A 20,258-nucleotide genomic window follows, 5' to 3' on the forward strand; every position below is an offset into this window, starting at 1 on the left:
AGTGAATGTCCCAGAACTGTCATAAATAGTCTATTTCTGACAGTTCTGGGACATTCACTCCATACAGCGGTTTCCGGCAAAAAGTGTATGTGCAGAGTTCCTCTATTCTGCAGATACACTTAGAGGAGCTCTGCAGATACACTTAGAGGAGCTCTGCACATACACTTTTTTCCGGTTTGGAATTATTCTTATTTTCATCCTACTTCTTCTTCTTCTTCTTCATCCTCATCCTCATCCTCTTCTTCTTCTGAGGATGAGGATGAAGAAGAAGAAGAAGAAGAAGTAGGATGAAAATAAGATTAATTCCAAGCCGGCAAAAAGTGTATGTGCAGAGCTCCTCTAAGTGTATCTGCAGAGCTCCTCTAAGTGTATCTGCAGAATAGAGGAACTCTGCACATACACTTTTTGCCGGCTTGGAATTATTCTTCTTTTCATCCTACTTCTTCTTCTTCTTCTTCTTCATCCTCATCCTCAGAAGAAGAGGATGAGGATGAGGATGAGGATGAGGAAGAAGAAGAAGAATGAAAAGAAGAATAATTCCAAGCCGGCAAAAAGTGTATGTGCAGAGTTCCTCTATTTCTGACAGTTCTCTCACAGCTTCTTCACATGTACAGCGGTTGAAATATCTGTATCCTAAATGGAAACTAATAGATACAAATTGTATCTATTAGTTTCCATTTAGGATACAGATGTTTCAACCGCTGTACATGTGAAGAAGCTGTGAGAGAACTGTCAGAAATAGAGGAACTCTGCACATACACTTTTTGCCGGCTTGGAATTATTCTTCTTTTCATCCTACTTCTTCTTCTTCTTCTTCTTCTTCTTCTTCTTCTTCTTCTTCTTCATCCTCATCCTCATCCTCTTCTTCTGAGGATGAAGAAGAAGAAGAAGTAGGATGAAAAGAAGAATAATTCCAAGCCGGCAAAAAGTGTATGTGCAGAGTTCCTCTATTTCTGACAGTTCTCTCACAACTTCTTCACATGTACAGTGGTTGAAACATCTGTATCCTAAATGTAAACTAATAGATACAATGTTTCAACCGCTAAACATGTGTTCCTTCTGTCAGAGAACTGTCAGAAATAGCGGAGCTCACTGCAGGGACACTTTTGCCGGCTGATCGGGAAATGTTCGATTCGCGCACCCGAAGTAGGCAAAATTTCGGTTTCGACACGAATCGAATATTTCCTGAAATTCGACTCGAATTCCGGTTCGCCTAGTTCGATTCGCTCATCTCTAGTTATAATCCTCCCATTTTGTCTTTAGTTCTACTTCAAAATTAAACTCTAGGATAAAGGCCACCCACTGGGTTTGATTTAGGATGGGTTCAATATTACTGAAGTTCAGGTACTGAATTCGACCCCCCATTCAAGTTTAAATTGCTCATACATGTCATCTTTAGCCGCTTACTTCTCTCTATAAACATATAATGCCCACTGACCTGTCGAAAGAAAAGAAACTTCTGAATGGCAACACGATCCTCACCCGAGGACCATTCACCCACAAATCACAGGTCCACCAGAGGACAGCTGAATATAAGCAAAGGTGGGGGGGGACTCCCAGGCAACTTCGTTGACCAAATATAAATCCATGTCCATATTTGGTCAATGACATCACAGGGAGCAGTCATTGAAAGAAGATAGGATTGTGTTAGTGGTTTTTTTTTTCCCTTTGACCGGTCAGCAGGTGTCGTTCATCATGACATAGATCTGCATCACTGGATGGTGAGATTGGTGATGGATTTACACTGTGGGAGGTTTTTTTTTTTTTAATTAAAGGACTTGTCAAAAACGGTGTGGGTTTTTATTAACTTTTTATTTTTTTTGATGATTGGGGGGCCCTTTTATTTTTAAGGGGGCTTCCAGATACTGATAAACCCCCAGACCCTCAGAACCACCAAGCTAGGGTTTTGGGGAAGAGCCCCTTGTCCAATATAGGGACAAGGTGTTTTGTCAGGAGGGTCTCTAATATTTTAGGACATGTGGCCTGGTATGATTTAGTAAAGGGGAGGAACACCCTTTGTTCTCCCTTTCCTATCCAACCAGACTGCATGCTCATATAAGGGTATAGTGTAGATTTTTGGGTGAGAAAAAGAAACCACTAGCTCATCCCTACTATCCAGGAAAGTGGTAAGACAGACAGCACAAATGACCTCTAACATTAAACTGGTGGGATTGGTATAGGGCACAGGTGTCAAACTGGCAGCCCTCTAGCTGTTGCAAAACTACAAGTCCCATGAGGCATTGCAAGATTGACAGTTACAAGCATGACTCCCAAAGGTAGAGGCATGATGGGACTTATAGTTTTGCAACAGCTGGAGGACCGCCAGTTTGACACCCCTAGTATAGGGGAACATAATTTTCCCTGAAACTGCAAAAATTTCTGGAGATTTTTATGAACTTTCCCCATTTTGGCAAAATGTATTGGAGTCAACAGGGAAGTTGTTACTGGTGGTTTTAAGGGTGCAATGGACTTTAAATGGATCATGTGTCTATCGAGTCACAGAAACTCGTTCTGAATAGCCTGGACATGTTCATGCGCAATAACATAAATAACAGCTCAGCCCTGTCCTGGGCAGGAGAATTTATGTTTTTTTTGCTGCACTTAAGTAACACTTGCAGACCCTGTCCCTTTCCCAGCCTGTCACTGGATAAAGAAAGGAGAAGAATCAGACTTGCTAATACCAAGTCAAATTGAGGGACTTATACTGCTTGAATTTAACAAAAATACATCTATAGTATCAATGTAATAATGAATACAGGTATGCATCACTATCTGTCATATTCATCTGCCTGGAGTTCAACTTTGATAAATGAGTTAGTTTTCTGCATGGGATCAAAGGACACAAAGTCAGTTGTGTCACAGTAAATGTAAGTTCCTGAAATGTTCTCTCATTTATCTATAAATGTGAGTAAAACCAAAGTGTTTATAAATGATGTCCAATTAGATATAAGCAACAGAAAATACATACACAGTACAGCCATCGAACCCCTAGATGTTCTTTACCTGTGAATTCTTGGCTACCAATTGTCCCATGCCCAGAAACCGCTCAGCATCTGAATTCAGTGCACTTGCCATGGGATTGTTTTAATGCCCCATAAATTTACTCCTTTTGTCACATAAATGCAAAGCTTTATTGCACTGTTAGTCTTGACAGAAAGCCCCTGCAGAAAGTTGTTTGGGGATTAAATCTCTAAAACATGCTATTTCCAAACGGAGGGCTTTCACTATTTCATGTCTGGTTAAAGGGAATTTCGACTGAGGGGAAGCAAGCTGTCTCTCACACCATATGGCAAATGGCCGTGCATAGTAATTAGGTGAGCTGATGAATGGTGAGCAGGCTCTAATTTTATGCTTATAACCAAAGCTCCATTTGCACCTCTTATGCAAAATCAGCACTTCCAGTCTACTATGGTATTGTGCTAACTCGCTTCGTGTTTTCTAAAGGTGGAGGGGTAAATTCCTCACCCAGAACTAATTCTATTCCGCCATACCTAGGAATACTGGAGACCTAGGATTAATCATACCATCTACATGTAATATTTTCTGAACAACAATAAAAAATGAAAAAAGCATTTCAATTTTGATGTGTTTAGGAGTTCCAACAATTAAAGTTAACCCTTAATATGTACTTAAAGAAAACAATTTAGCAATAGATATTTTGTAAGAATCTGAACCTCCACTTGTAAATTGTTAAAACACTACAGACTTATTCCTCATGGATGCAATATTTGCTGTTATTCACTTGTATTCTCTCTCTGCTAGATCAGTATGAGACTTAAGGTGCCCAATGGAAACCGGCATGTTTCATACCTGAGTTTGGAGCTGAAAATTGAGACTCTCTCCAGAGTGCTGGAGGAGAGTAAGATGTCAATTAATAAAGGCTTTCATTTTCTTCTATGTGTCCTTGCAGTACCTTTGTTTTAATGAAACATATATTTTTTTGAGCATCCATTGTCAGTCCTGAGTTCAGGTAGAAGATAGGACAGCATTACAACTCAACATTTAACCCAATACTGACATGGAGAATATAAGTAAATAATCAAAAATCATGTAATTCCTGGGGGGGGGGGGAGTCATTTTGAGCTATTATAATAAATAAGTCTTGCAGACATAGATAAATGATGGGAAATTAAAGCCCAAAATACATTTGACTGAGAAAATGCTGCTTTGAATTTCAGCCGGCAGCTATTCATGTGACCAAATCACATGATCTCTGCTGATTGCAAGATACAGTGTTCAGTCAGAATTGTTCAATTACCAGCTTTGCCTGAACACCAGGCCTCCAATGCCCTTTGACAAAAACAATGGGATTGATAACATGTCATTAGAAAGGAAGCCCAGATCACCATTTTCTTCAGGAAAGGTAAGTAGTTTAGCTATTAGTCTATTAGCTATAGTAGACGTCTCTCCCATCAACATGGGTAATATGTATTTAAAGTGGAAATTCACAATTTTTAATCCTTATGCTGCTAGCATTAGTAAATAGATAGGAATGTATATCATATTTATTTGTTTTAAACTATTTGTTTTAAGTTTCTTCAGTTATTTCCTTGTTTCTTTCCTAGGCAAATGATGTCATACATCCCAGGAGTTTTCTGAAGGGAAGAATGGGTTTTCTCAGCAAATCACACCCTCCTGCTTGCATGCCTGAACTAAGGGCAGATGGTTTCCAGGAAGTCAATGCTATATGAATCATCTGTCCTTACTCAAGATGGCCACAGCCAGAAATGCTAGGGAGGTGCTTTTCAAAGTGATTTCTCAGCAAAGATTTCAAAGTTTTTCAAAGTGATTTCTCAGCAAAATAAAGCATAGAGACATGGATGGATGGAGGAGTTTGCTTTGAATATTACAAATTATTAAAATAGAAATTTTGCTTTGTGGTGTTCAGATGCAGTGTAGTTCCGCTATAAGTTAACCTTGGGATTAGATTCACGTGGAGTAATATGGAAAGTATTAAAGCTACAGCATCGATATGACGGCTAGGCAACTAGCATTCTGAGAAGAGGTCAGCAATTGCAGTTTACATAACTCTATTAAGGTAAATATATTGTTTTTTTTTAATTATTTTACTGCAGTATTTCCCTAGATAGCACTACCAGTTTACTAATTGACTTGCCTGTTGATTACTTCTTCACTCTCAAAAATCAGTATAGTAATAGTAATATATAGTAACTATATAGTATAGTAATGTTCCACAGCATTATGCCCTGTGTTGAGGATACCATAACAAATGCCATTGCTTTGGCTGTCACTTTATGCGGATGGCACCTATCAAACCTGGCTGTCAATAAACACTTTGGCCCCCATTAACAATCAGGAATGAGTTTCAATCGTGTGATCATTGTGTCAGCTATGACATAGTGATCACATGCTCGTTTAATGCTTCACAAAGAAATTTGTTGTTATTATTATTATTATTATTTTTATAATGTAAGCGTTTAGGTGAGCCAATTAGCTGTAGTCAAGTTAACCAACACTGATGCTACTAAATTTGTCCTGATAATCTAGGCTTCAATTGCCTTTGGTTCATTTTTAGGATGAAAAAGTGGAAAGCACACAATTGCCATTGGCAAGCCTTGCCTGAAAAACAAATTTTTAACCTTTAAAATAGACTCTTGCTCCACCCCACCACATTTAGTGCCATTGCTACAGATCCTACCCTGAGCCACCACTCTAACCAGGACATATCCTTGATGAAGTGGGCTGTATGTCACTGGAGGTAGACAGTTTTGGTTAAAGGTAAATGTCCCAGCAATATTTTTTCTAGGTACACTAAGGATGACCCAGATATGAAGCTTTATTTAGTTCTTCTTTAAATCTTCCTACTACAAAAATGTTTAAATCAAAAGAAATAAAAGAAAAGGAAAGCAGCAAATAATCTAATATTACATGTTAGGTTTACTGCTGATGTATTTTCTTTCTGTAATTCTTCTTTACACATCAAACAGTATTCCATCTGCCTGTATCTGATATATGCTGCGGATTGACCTTTTTATCCTGGGGCTGAAGGAGTTAAACAAATAATTGTGCCCGTGTCCCAGCGGCAGCTTTGTTTAATGCCCAGCCGCCAAGTAAATAAACAGCATCTCTTACCAGTCCGTAGGCAGCGCGGAAAATGGTAATCTCCAGCATTAGCTGCCTGACATTTTAAATATGGCTTTTCTGTCTAAAGTATACTGTACAAATAACATAATTTGCCTTCAACGGCTTCATGATTCCCCTGCTGTGAGCTGTGGATTTTTATTTATTTCTTTTTTATTTTTTTTAACTCTGCATTGTATTTATAAAAGGAAAAATCCATACCATCAGTACGGTAACCTGATAGGAAGATAAACAGGGTAAACCACCCTAGTAAGAGAATATAGATGTATCAGTGTGGGTGTAGGAGTGTGTGTAGGAGGGAGCGCTGAGTGCCTATCAATCACAGCCATTCCTGTCTGTCCATACCGCAGCTGTGTATGTCCCAGCAAGGCTGATGTATAGCATCTTTATCATTAAATTATGTATGAGTGAATCAGACTTACCTATTGCAAGTGCAATGATGATACGTTTGGTGCCTTAGCCCATAGTCAACAGATCTCGTATTCATTAAGTCAACTCAACTACATTTCAATCTGATTGTACAATCTCCTTCAAGCTGATCATACAAATTTCAGTCTAAATCAGTCTTTTTCAATCTTTTTACCTTGGAGGACCCCTTGAAAATATTTTCAGGTATCAGGGAGTCCCTGGTTAAAATTAATATACCCAACGCTTGTGGTATATTAGTGTAATTATTAATGTTGCGTAAAGTTTTATATAAAAGAGAAATATTGTAGTGAGCTTAGCGCATTTGTCACTCAAGGCAGATCATTATTTTAATTAACTTGAGACAGTAAACCCCTTGCTTTGGTGGTCAGTGTTGGGAGGGCTGTCTTAATAGCATCATGGGCCCCTGGACAAAGTAATGCACTGGGGCCCCTACCAGCCTGCCCCAATTTACGCTCAAGAATTTAAAGTATAAATAGCTGATAGATTGATTTATTAGTACTTAAAATAAAATAGATTTTGGACAATAGGAAAACATGCAATAAATCAAAGACTAATCAACACAAAGGGACCAGTACGGGGGGAGGGCACAGTACAGGGGGAGTCAGGAGGGCACAATGCTGAGATCAGGAAAGCACAGTATAGGTGCTGATATCCTGCCCAGGCCATCCCAGGAAAGCTTAGTAAAAAGCGTGACTGTCCCGGCAAATCCGGGACAGCTGTCAAGTATGATGTAATGCAAGATTATCAAGGGGCCCCATGCGGGGGCACATGCATTAAAACAGCCTTGAGGGTAGGTGAGAGATTAATATGACATTGGTCATTGCTCAAGCAACTCCAAGCAAGCTCAGGTGCTATCCTATGTAGGGTTGCCACCTCATCACTTTAAAACACAATAAAATTACACAGCTTCTGAGGCTGATTAAGGCGGTAACTTACTTGGTGCCTTATCTGAACTAAATTAGTCTCAAAAACTGTGTAATGAATATGTGTTCGGGTTTAAAGGGATGAGGTGGCAACCCTAATCCTATATCTCCATAGAACGATTGTTGAGAATGACGAGTTTCAGCTGCCCAAGCACATTACAATCTGATTGGACAAACCTCTTTAGTTTTACTGAAACTATGTCAACTCACCTTAGAATCAAGGGAGTCAACCTGGCTTATTATCCCTTTCACCCTGCAGTTTGTACAAACCTCGATTCCTCTCATTCACCAGAGACCAGACTCAGCTCATTTCACTGCATAGTTTCCAGGTGATCTGTATTTTTGGCTACACCATTCTATGCAATGAGCACATACACACTGGGCTCTTAGCAACCTTGGACACGAACCATCTATATCCAGGCTTGGTCAGAGGCAGGTACATGTGATCTGCATTGATTTGCATCCAATAAACACCTGTCTCCTTCATCCCTCAGACCTTTAGATTTCATATTAACGCAAGCCATACATGAGTTGAAATAATAACTAAGAATTTCCGTTAGAATTTCACGGCATTAGTGGGCCACAGCATAGGCTGAATTTTGTGCAAACAACAAATCCGAGTGATCAAGCATGTTGTAAATTTTTTGAAAAACAAACAAATTTCTAATGAATGATAGGAGAATCACGTGAGAAATATCATTGAAAAAGAAATGAGCATAAGCTGTGATCTGGAAAAAAAAGAAGAATCCCAGCTATGAAAATTATTTTCTGTAGCAATATGAGGTGAAACTGAAAGCTTGGTTGGTAGAATTTCGAAATCAATGATGGCACCATCAGATTACAAAACGCACAAATTTTCCGACTTTCTAAAGAAAATCCATTCAAAATTTGACCCATTTATGGCCTGCACAAGACTTGGTTTTACTAGATTTTAAAACTACCCTTTATTTATTTATTTTTTAAATCATTTGTAGGGACAAATGAGGAAAGGCCTGGCCTGTGCATTCACAATGGGTTCCTTCCCTCTTAGGGTCAATGTGTACTGCATGCACTGTACTCATTAGGGACACACCAATGATATTCATTTTCATATCTCTTTTTATGTCTGATTGGACACTCATTGCATGATACCATGTCTTACATCCAGGAATTGATTTTTGCATCTATACGTATTCACTAAGTGCAATGAACAACTTCCTGCATCTGCCACACCCAGTTTTTCCCTCCATAGCTTGCTTCTTTCTTATCATCTTTTAAACTTTTCTTCTCAGTTGACATATCTGAAAATGGGGACCTAAATAAACAATCCAATCAATTTGTATCCAGTCAGGCAGACCCTTAGGCAAGCCATAGATTAAATGAAATTTTTATTTTACTTTTTTGTTTGCAACCAGGTTTTTGTTTTCTGTAAAAAAGGAATAAAATGATTAGGCTAATTAGGGGGTGCTTTTTTTTGCACAAGAACAGGGTGGTTGAAGAGAGATTAAGTAATCCTCAGAAGCCATTTAAAGTCCATTGTGCCCTTAAAAAACACCTTAATTCAGCTTAGACATTGACTCTAATGCATTTTGGATAAATGCCAATATTTTACAGATATCTCCTTATATATGCCAAAGTTTCAAAGAAAACAAAAGCTCTTCTTTTTGCTTACCCCTAATTTTAAGGCAAGAGTTGATTGTTTTAGCTGGGATAAGGCAAAGTATGGAGATTTTAGCTTATAATATGAGGTCAAACAATGAATGAGACTACTACTACTCTGACTATTGTAACTCCCTCCTCATTGGCCTATCTAATCGCAGGCTATCCCGTCTTCAGTCTATCATGAATGCTGCTGCCAGACTTATCCACCTTACTAACCATTCCATATCTGCCACCCCTCTCTGCCAATCCCTCCACTGGCTTCCCATTGTCATACGAATAAAATTAAAAACATTAACAATAACATATAAAGCCATTTATAACTCTGCCCCAAATTACATCACCGATCTTGTCTCCAAATATCACCCAAACTGTCCTCTCCGCTCCTCCTATTACCTCCTGCTCTCTAGCTTCCTTGTCTCCTCCTCCCATGCTCATCTCCAGGGCTTCTCCAGAGCCTCCTCCATCCTCTGGAACTCTTTACCCCAATCTATCTGACTATTGCCTACTCTGCCCACTTTTAGGCGATCTCTGAAAACCTATCTCTTCAGTGAAGCCTATCCCACCTTCAGCTAATAACAGAATCTTCTATTCCTCCTATCAGTTCTTACCTTTTGTACCATCGGCCCCTCCCTCCTAGATTGCAAGCTCCAAGGAGCAGGGCCCTCCTAACCCTCTTGTATTGAACTGTATTGTTACTGTATTGTCTCCCTTTATATTGTAAAGTGATGAGCAAACTTTTGGCGCGATATAAATCCTGTATAATAATAATAATATGATAACAATAATAAATGTTCCATAAGAAAAATTTTGTAACTGTTTATTCCATATTATACCTGCACATGATCTCGTGTGTGAGTAGGACCCGACACATTTCTGGATTCTTATCCTGCCCTTCATAGATAATAGCCTACAAACAGAAGAGGAAAGTTAGTGAATTCATAAAAAAGTAAGTTCATGATAACGTCCAATGGTACTCCACAAAGCTGCGAGCACTTCCCCTTGTGCTTACTTACCTGATTTTATTAAATCTGCCAACAATTTGTTATTTTCTTAGCAATTGCTAATATTTAATAACACAGGACTGATTAAAATATAATAAGTATATTTTCTTATAAAAATGATGTATGGTTTTCATGCTAACGGTATTCAGAAATACAAAGAAAAAATGCTACAGTAAGTGTAGTACCTAAGAGGGAGCAGTCAGAAAGCATCTTTAAAATTGAATTTGAGGGTAGAACAGCCTTTACCCTAAACTGTTCATTTTACCTAGGGGATGATAAATAGTGATAAGCGTACCTTATTCCTCATTCCCCTTGCAGCTGGTGCTCTCCTTCACTGTCTGACGCTCCTGGGTTATGAACGGGTCCTCATCATCCTCAAGTACAATGCCAAACTGCTTGTTCAGTCTTGCACAGACTGACAACAGAGAGCTCCAAGCAGTCAAGCAGTGAACGGATGAGGCTTTGGAGGACTGGTCACACCTTATTTATCATCCCCAATGCAAATTGAAAGTTCATCACAAACATTTTATTCCCCCTTCACCCCAGATTTTTGGGGTACCTGTTTTGATCATTGTTATTTTGTATGGTAAATAAAATTTTTTCAATAAAATAAGATTGAACACAAAAAGAGAAAAATTTACCAGCTCACTTAGCAGCTAGCCTGCAAAAAAAACCCAAATTGACCCTGTCTAATAATTCCCGTTAAAAACAGTTGCACACAATTGCAAATATATGTGGAAGCTGCAGTGCTTATGTCAAGGCTCCTCTGTATACTACAGTCTTAACTCTCTATTTTTGAGAGTCTCTAAACTGGAGCATGTATAGCAGTTGAAATTGAAAGTTCAGTTTTAAGGCTCCATGCACACTGGGCGCTGGTAACGTTAGCTGTGTAAAGTCACGTTAAAAACATGCGTATTTCAGTTTTTAGCATTTTTGCCTTAGTGTTTAGCGGCGTTTTGCTGTGTTTAGCTACGTTTTTCCGTGTTTGCCTTTTTTAGCAATTTTTTCTGTTCAAAAAAGTCAAAAAAACGCTGATTTGCGGTGCTTTACCGCATTTGCCGTGTTTTTCAGCATTAGAGTATTTTTACAGCTAAAAAACTCCTCTAGAAATCCACTAGTCCTGGGTTTATTTCCAGCCAAAAAACGTCCCTGCCGCAAAACGTTGATTACAGTCTATGTGTGCATGGACACATAGGATAACATGCTGGGGAGTTTACTGGCTGTAAAAAAAAAAGTCAAAAGCCAAAAACAGCAGCTGTAAAAACATCCGGCGTGCATGAGGACTAAATGATATGCCTGTCTGGCAAACTGGAATGCATTTGGTTGATATGGGATATCACATTGCTCTCTGAAACACTGTAGTGCAAAGCCTACAAACATAGACATTTTTCCTTTAAAGTGTATCCAAAATCAAACCTTTTTTTCAGTTTTGAATAGAGTATGGCATGGAGAGAACCTATGTCTCCCAACTTTTAGGCTCTAAATACACTTTACACTGAGTTGTGAGTCTTATGGGACACGTGACAGAAGACTACAGGGCCATTCACAAGGCGCAGCACTACTGTTATCACAGCTGGGTACCCACACTTAAGATGCCAGCGCTGGTGAGCAAGGAAGGCCAGTGAAACCGGATGTGGTGAGCACACCACTGGATCGTGGGACAGGTGAGTGTCTATTTTTTAAAAGTCAGCAGCTACAGTTTTTGTAGCTGCTAACTTTTATTTTTTCTAGCTTTGACTGGAGCTCTGCTTTAAAGGGAAACCTTACACCCCCCTCTACACATAAAAAACATATGAACAGGCAGCCTTTTTATTGCAGAAGGGACATGCTATGCTGCAATAAAAGATTCTTACCTGCCTGTTTGAAATCTTCCTGACATTGTGCATGCGCAGCTCAGTCTACAAATCTGGCACAGGCCAGGATGAAGGAACTCCATCACATGCACAGCAATTATGCCATCCCACCAATGGCATTCGGGATGGTAGAAGTTCCCAAACTTGGAAGAAGACTGGGTATAAATGGCAGTCTAGAGCTGATGAAAACACCAGATCTGTAGCAGTACGCATAAAATACGTGGGGTTTCCATGACAGTTTTTAAAATATTACATTACAAACATTGCCACCAGAATCACCTGCTATTCAATCTTATGTATACATTTTTATCCAGCTCATTTCTGAGGGATGCTTTTCTATTTGTACTCATTCATTGCCTGGTCTTTTAACATTTTCATTTTTTCTTTTTTATAGTATATTATTGGTTTATTTTTCGGAATAATAATGACTGTTGTTATTTTCACAAGTGATTTTGAGATAAATGTTCTGACCTTTCTGTGGAGCGTTTTTGGATACTGACTTTGTGATCATCCATGAATTATCCTTTCTTTCAGGGAGTTTTTTAGTTTTTATACATTAAGGTTTGTCCATGTTTTGGTATTTTGGATGACCCTACCAGTATATCTAATTGTTGATGTATACGCCTTAGCCCCCACACCGCTATAGATACTTTACACACCCTGAATAACTGCTCTATCAAGAAAGTGGAGGTAAGACTACGACTATGAAAAGGAAGTATCACCTCTGGTAGCCCTTTCAATTCAATACATTTGATTTGAGCAGAGTAAGAGGCAGAAGAGGTACGTTCTCAGCCTCTACTTTACAGGTATGTGCTCTCCTGAAAACATTTTATTACATGACAGGGTCTCTTTAAATCTGCTATATCAACAGCTAGCCATGGAACTAGCATTGTAAAAAGAAAAGATCAGTCTTCATATTTCTTTCAATTTCATGTACACTTATTCGCAGCCAAACAAATGCTATAGTCAAATACAGGAAATGCTCGATTGTCAGACTTCAAACTTCAGAGCTAGATTTCACCAAGGCTTGTCAAGGAAAGTCATCTATTTTACATGCCACACAATAACACAAACATTCATAGGCCCAGTTATTGCTACAATCAAAAGCGACTTTAATGTTTGGAACCAAAATAGATTGCAGCCAAGTGTAACCTCCTGAATTGTTAAGTGACTTGCCGAGAAAAATGAACAATTGTCACCATATATCAAAGCTAGTAACAATCACAGAAATGTCAAAAGAATATGGACCTAATTGTGGACATCTTAAACAGGATAGGGCCTGACAGGTCATAGCACTGGGTCTTTGAACACTGGGTCCTTTGAAACCAGCATTTGTTTAGCGAGAGACAGTATTGGGCCTCTCTTATATAAATATGAAGCGGAAAAGTGCAACAAAGCATTTATGTCTAGCATGGACCTACCATTTGTACTGAATGCGCAGATAACCAGCATCTTGGATTTGGAACTCAAGGGTCCATTTATACTGGATGTGTGTTGGGTAGGTGATAGGACAATATGCTCCCTCCCATCCCCCTGCCTGCATTGCATAGAGAAGCACAGAAACCCAGTGATAGCATCACTGGGTCTAAAATCAGGTATATAATCAAATTGGAAAGATTTTATTTAAAAATATCATTAGCAGGTTGATGACAGAAAGAAGGGAGGAACTAAGCAAGGCAAAATATAAGGGATTCAAACTTTATCTTTAAGTCCTGAACCATTTAACATGTTTTAGGAGTCCTTTAACCCAGTTCCACCCAACTTCCATAGCCCTGATGAAGGGGGTTTCCGGTAACTCCAAAACATGGTATTACCCCCGATTCAGGCATCATAAAAATATTCCATGCAGATGTATTCAGCATTCATACAGGCACAACAAAATATTGCTGTATTGTTTGTAATAAGACTATCTCCTAAGATTGTCAGCTCCATCTAGTGGCCACATTGCAGTATTTTTTATTGACATTTTCCAGATAAATACCACATTATGGCCACTAGATGGAGCTGCCAATCATAGGAGAAAATTATATATGGTGATCATTCCTTGTGCCAGTACAAATTCTTTTTATACATAGATCACTTAGTGTTTTGGACTCTGTGACAATTGGTGCAACTTTCACTGTTTTTTCTTCTAAGGTGCCCAGTTCAAGAGCAAGTGACAAGCAGAAGATGTACTTCATGATGCTCTGAATTTGGTCATGGTTTGCCATATCCAAGTGGTATCAGACAGTAAGAACCTTGTTAATTCCCTGCTTGACCAGCACTGATAGATGAAGAATGCTCTTCTCCTTTCCTGCTGGGACTAGTAAAAGGGGAGTTTGGGGTATTACAAAGTGTATTCTTTATATGTTATTATATCTCTATCCATATATGGATAGTTTGTAAATGCCTGATCATCATACCGATAAGAACTTGTTGGGCGTGCAAGTCAAAATCAGTGGGGTATTAATATGGAGTTGCCCACTCTATTTGCAGCTATAACAGATTCTACTTATCTGAGAAGGCTTTAGAGAAGTGATGCTCCTGTCATCGGAGTGGCTGTAGCCCAGTGGTGTATTTAGCTTTTGTGCTGCCCTAGGCAACACAAAAATCGGACGCCCCCCCGGCAGAGGGAGAGCCTCACACCGACAAGGATACTCACCTGCACAGCTCTGGACACCCCCGGGAATGACAGTTGGGCTCTGCATACACCATTAAAAAATGCTGCCCTAGGCAAATGCCTTGCTTGCCTTGTGGTAAATACGCCCTTGCTGTAGCCCATGTATTGTCAGGATTGCCATTATTTTGCCTACGTATTGTCCAGTCAGCTTTGTATGTTCAGCGCATATTACTGTAATATACTCCTCTGAATGCCTTTCGCTATCAAACTATTGCTAATTTCACTTTATGTCACCAAAGCGCACAAACGCTGGCTAAACACTGTTAGAATTTTGTCAGAAATGTTTTATCTAAAGAATGTTTTTGCTATTCTAAATGTAAGTAGGATCAAAAAATGTTCTTTTTTGACTACAATGATGAGAAAATTAGAAGGAGCAGGAAAGAATGAATTTCTAACAGTGTATGTGGTTTTCACTTGGGAAAGTCCATTCATTCTGAAATTGAATGTTAAAAGCAAGTGAGATTTTGAAGTACTTTTGAACAACATTCATCAAGTCATTGAATGTACTGAGAATTTTCGTGTGTGGCCATTCTAGTGTATGGCCAGTTTATGTATGTTAAGCCCTCCAGGTCACCACAGTTCATTTTATGTGCACATTTCAGTGTGTACCACCTATAGACCACAACATAGGCCTTGGCCACCATCTCAGGCTCACTGACTCCTAAACGTTCCTGGGTTTGATAATATGCGTGAGAGGACACAAGAGAGAACGTTACCACTCTGGATCTGGATCTGCATTGCTCGCTAAGAGCTTCAGTGAGGCAAAGTTTTAATGTGGTGGCAGAAGAAGGGAGCTGAGGCCTAGTAGTGACCCCTTTCCTTACACCACTGGCCGCTACTTCTTAATAGTGCAATAATGGAGTCATTGATGTTCACAGCACTTTGTGAGACATTTGAGCATATGATAGGTGTCATAATATAGAGATATTTACACTGGGGCCTAGAGGAGTTTGCTGAGACCCTGTGCAAAAACCTAAGTCTAGTTATAGCCAACCAGCACTTCAGCTGTGCAGCTACTCCCACGATGTTTTGAAGATGTCGTAGTGTACATCATTAACCACAGTCCAGTCACAGCTGAGGGGGCCTATGAAGCCTATGCTGAAGTTTTGCGCAACTCTCATATATCAAAATGAATGATTTTTTTATTTTTTTTATTTCAGCAAGCATACAACAAAGAAAAATCACTAACTCAAGAGGCATTGTCAGCTGAGCCATCATGGCAGGTTATCTGACAGTAAAACATTCCCAGTATGCTTAGTGATAGTGCTGCATTTGAATGCTTTGCAGGAGGAATGTGGTAGTAATTGGTAGCTCTCTTCCATGCGAGTGCCATTTGATCACTATGTTAAGCTTTACCTGCTCCGCCAGCATCTTATTAAACGTTTGTCGCTGGAGAACAATGCACCTGCCGCAGACGAGGAGTGAAAGCGGTGACATTTCTGTCATGGCTTCTCATCTCAGCCCGGCACCTCCTGATCGGAGAGCCAAGTCACACTACCTACAAGACATAAGCAATTTTCCTTTCAATTCCGACATCAGAGTACGGTAAAAACATGAACCTGTAACACGTCTGGGGCCCCAATCCACTCCAGTCTGCCACATGCATCTGTCTTTTTTTTTTATCCCTGATGTTTGCTACACATTGAAATATTGTGGAATTACTGTGTCAGACAGGAGACTGCAAGGAGGCTGCTAGTCAGGTTCATTGTGAAATGTAATGGCACAGACAGGCTGCAGTACAGCAAAGGGCAGGCCCTATCAGCGGGGTGTTACAGGTTTAGATCAGCTGCCGTACACAAGCAGCAATGTCAGCCAAAAAAACAAAAAGGTCTCTGGGAAGGAAGAGGCTGCTGAGCACTATCTGACTGCAACACGGGCAGCTTTTAGCAGCTGAATCTCAATGCTGAAATCGCTACTAATTGCCAAGTGCAGCGATCAATTACTGTACTATACTACTACTAGTGTAGCTTACACCATAGGAAGACATTTGCTCATAATTTTTCACTATTCTTCAGACCTCATTTATAAAGCAGTGGGACTGCCTTACCACTGCACAAAGAGACCCTGTCACCAGACCATTCATTTCAGCAAAAGTCTTCCCATGAAAATATATGTTCATTTAATATATCATGGTATTTGACTGTAACATTCTCCCGACTGTAGGGAAAACCCCTGCTGGCCACCGCCATCTTCAGCAGGATGTCAACAGCCCCATGAGACTCAGAGCTGTCACTCCTATGACACTCAGTGGTATTCCCCTTCTCTCCTCCCCTAAGTGAGGGGCAGAGGAGCTTGCCCAGCACAGACAGAAATTCGACATTCTGAGAAGAGGAGATGGCTATGACACACAAGGAGGAAGGGGACTGTGCTAGAAAATTGACTCCTGGAACAGTCAAATTTTTTAGCAAGTCCAAAGGCCCATTGTAAGTGAATAAAAATTGTTCATGGAAAGGAAAAACACTGCAAGTAAGGATTTAAAACAAGTCCCACGAGGCATTGCAAGATTGACAGTTACAAGTACGACACCCAATGGCAGAGGCATGATGTGACAACAGCTGGAGGGCTGCCAATTCGACACCTATGCTCTACAGCAGTGGTTCTCAAGCTTCCTAATGCCGCGACCCTTTAATACAGTTCCTCATGTTGTGGTGACCCCCAACCATAAAATTATTTACCCAGTAATTATAATTCATGAAGTGTCGTTTTACCTTCAATACTGCTGCTTTCAGCACAGTAGGTGCTTTCAACACAGTAGTTGCTTTCAGCACAGTAGCTGCTTTCTACACAGTAGCTGCTCTTTACACATCAGAAATATGTGTTTTCCAATGGTCTTAGGCGACCCCTGTGAAAGGGTCGTTCGACTCCCAAAGGGGTCGCGACCCACAGGTTGAGAACCACTGCTCTACAGGGTCTGTTTAACTGCTTCCAGATTGCTAACTGTGGATGTGGTTAAGTGGTTGCCCAGCTGTGCTGGATCACATGATCTATGTGATCCAGCACTTTCAGGTAGGGGGCACACGTGCATGCCTGACTCCCCTTCTGTACTGTCATTCACTATAGCACAAGCCAATGCTTTATGCTGGGACCCACTGATCAGCTCAGCAAATGACAGAAGAGAGCCCTGTGTTGGTAAACAAGACAGGGCTCTCTTTGAGAGCAGCAATGTGGCTGTTTTTTTTTCTCCCTGCAAAGCAGGAACTAAAAAAACAGTCACATCCATTAGTAAAAACAGTACACACGTTACACTTGTTAGGCACACAGTTAACTCTTTGACTGCCCTGAGATGTTAACCCCTTCCCAGCCAGTGCCATTAGTACAGTGACAGTGTATATTATTAGCACTGATCAGTGTATAGTGTCACTGGCAATGTCAGTGGCAGTTAGTCAGTTCCCACAATGTGTCAGTTAGTGTCAGATTACCATCCGCACTATCACAGTCCCACTATAAGTCACTGATTGCCACCATTACTAGTATGCAATATAAATAAATAAAAATTCCAATATATATACCACTGTTTGGAGACACTATAACGTTCACACAAACCAATGAATATACACTTATTTGGATTTTTTTTACCAAAGCAATGTAGCAGAATAAATTTTTTTGCCTAAATGTATGCAGAAATTAGATTTTTTTTTTTTTTAGTGGATACATTTTATAACAGAAAGGAGAAAATATTGTTAATTTATTTTTTTCAAAAATGTTGTCCTTTTTTCGTTTATATAATAAAAAGCCCGGTGGTGATGAAATACCACCAAAAGAAAGCTCTATTTGTGTGAAAAAAATGACATAAATTTAATTTGAGTTCAGTGTTGCATGACTGTGCAATTGTCAGTTAAAGTAGCGCAGTGCTAAATAGCAAAAAATGTTCCGGTCATAAAGGGGGTAAAATCTTCTGAAGCTAAAGTGGTTAAAGGAATAACAATAAAAAGCACCACAAATTTATAAACTACAGTAGCGTTTACACTCCCTTTGCTTTGGTTCAGAATAATAAATGATTAAAAAGAAAAGTTCCAGGAGAGTTACAGCCCAGTCCCATGTCCTATTGAAGTCATGTGATCAGCCTTTCCTTCAACACTGGAATTCTATGCAGCGTAAGACATGGAGAACTCCATGGAACACAATATGTTGAATTAATATCAGTTTTTTTTTCTGCTGCCTATATCCTGCTTACAAGATTTCCCTTCTTTTCTTGCCCCGGACACACAATGCACTCCCCTCTTTAATTGTGACCAGGACAGGTATCCATTGGATGATTTTTCCCTCACCTCCTGTTCAATTTTGGATTTCTCATTACTCACCTCTCTAGATGCTTTTAATGTGAAGTAATTCATTCAAGAGAGGGGGAGAGAGGGCTGATAAGGGGAAGTTATTTTCATTTAGCTTAGGCAGCTTCAGCACAATGTGAAATATGACTGGTTATGATGAATCAGTACACTTTGCACCTCCTCATCGCTGTTCTAGTGGTGTGGAAATTAGTAAATTAAGGGTGGGGTTATATGGAAGTTACCAAAAAAGTAGCAGTGGGGGTATATACCATAGAATTCCTTTTTTTGTTATGGGCTTGTCTTAGACATGCAGCTTCCTTGGATGAATTTTGGCCTTTCGAGGGTCCCTCTGTCATTCTGCAGTGCCTGGCAAACCTCCTGGTAAGCTTTGCTCTCAAAAAGACAGAGTCAGTCAGACCTATGACATAAAGAAACCTGTAGCTCCTGAGAACCTCTAAGCTCTTTAATCTTTTTCGCTTTCCATCAAGCAGCATTTTGTGCGCATGATACAATCAGCTCCTCTGCATCTGACTGTTCTCGCAGAATATTACCCTGTGATAACTACATCGCTACATTACCAGCCATAAAGCAGCTGAATCTCTTATAAGACATTCTGCAAACCATTATGACTCTATCTGTCAGGATAAACTTCAGATATCTGTGATCCTCATTGAGCTGGATGCTACATTTCTAGAACTGATATCTTCTTTGTTGCCTTCCCAGAGACATCTGCCTCTCTCAATGCCTTTCTGTCCCGGGGTATTCTGCAACGTCACATACAATCTCTAGCAGGGTTCATGTGTGGCCAAGAGATTGGGTGCAGTCTATCACAGGCATGGAGCACACTCCCACTTTGGAACACATGTATTAGTATACATTCCCAATGTTCTTCTAAGTATACTTGATGGAAACCATACCAGCATGCAATGCAGTTTCCTCACTGGATCATAAGTGACGAATTCTAAATCTGAGACTTCTCTCGAAAAAGCTACAAGGTCTAGTTATTAACGTTTTCACCCAAGATGTACACACCTTTTATACATTTTTTGTTGTTGTTTTGTTTGTGAAAAATGGGTGTAAGTTGTGTAAATCTTAGTGATGATTTGGGGTCAGTTTTATAAGATAATATAAATATATATATATATATATATATATAATATATATATATATATAACACCCTTAACTAAGGATTCCAACAGCACTCTGGGTATTTATAAAGTTGAAGTTGTCTCCTTTCAATCAAGCTGTCTCAATGAAACCTCAGTCAGAGCCATACAGTGGGAAAGGAACAGAGAAGGAAAAAAGTCAGTGCTCAGGATCTGAGCTTAACACGTGGTCAGATACACCGTGGACACAGCTGATCACAGATCAGGGTAAGGGCC

General features: G+C 39.7%; 1 protein-coding gene across 4 annotated transcripts in view; it reads right to left on the reverse strand.

Annotated features, from left to right (window-relative positions):
• The window catches only part of EBF1 (EBF transcription factor 1), a 530,057-nt gene that overhangs the window by 480,853 nt on the left and 28,946 nt on the right, over positions 1–20,258 (reverse strand). For all 4 annotated transcript variants that reach the window (XM_089682858.1, XM_089682856.1, XM_089682857.1 and 1 more), the window contains exon 5: positions 9,929–10,002. In XM_089682858.1, the coding sequence (XP_089538984.1) occupies positions 9,929–10,002 (74 nt within the window). The remainder of the gene's footprint in view (positions 1–9,928; positions 10,003–20,258) is intronic.

This window comes from Staurois parvus, unplaced genomic scaffold, assembly GCF_062004578.1.
Source record: "Staurois parvus isolate SC_StPar_1 unplaced genomic scaffold, SC_StPar_1.0 ptg000298l, whole genome shotgun sequence".
NCBI classification, from domain to species: Eukaryota; Metazoa; Chordata; class Amphibia; order Anura; family Ranidae; genus Staurois; species Staurois parvus.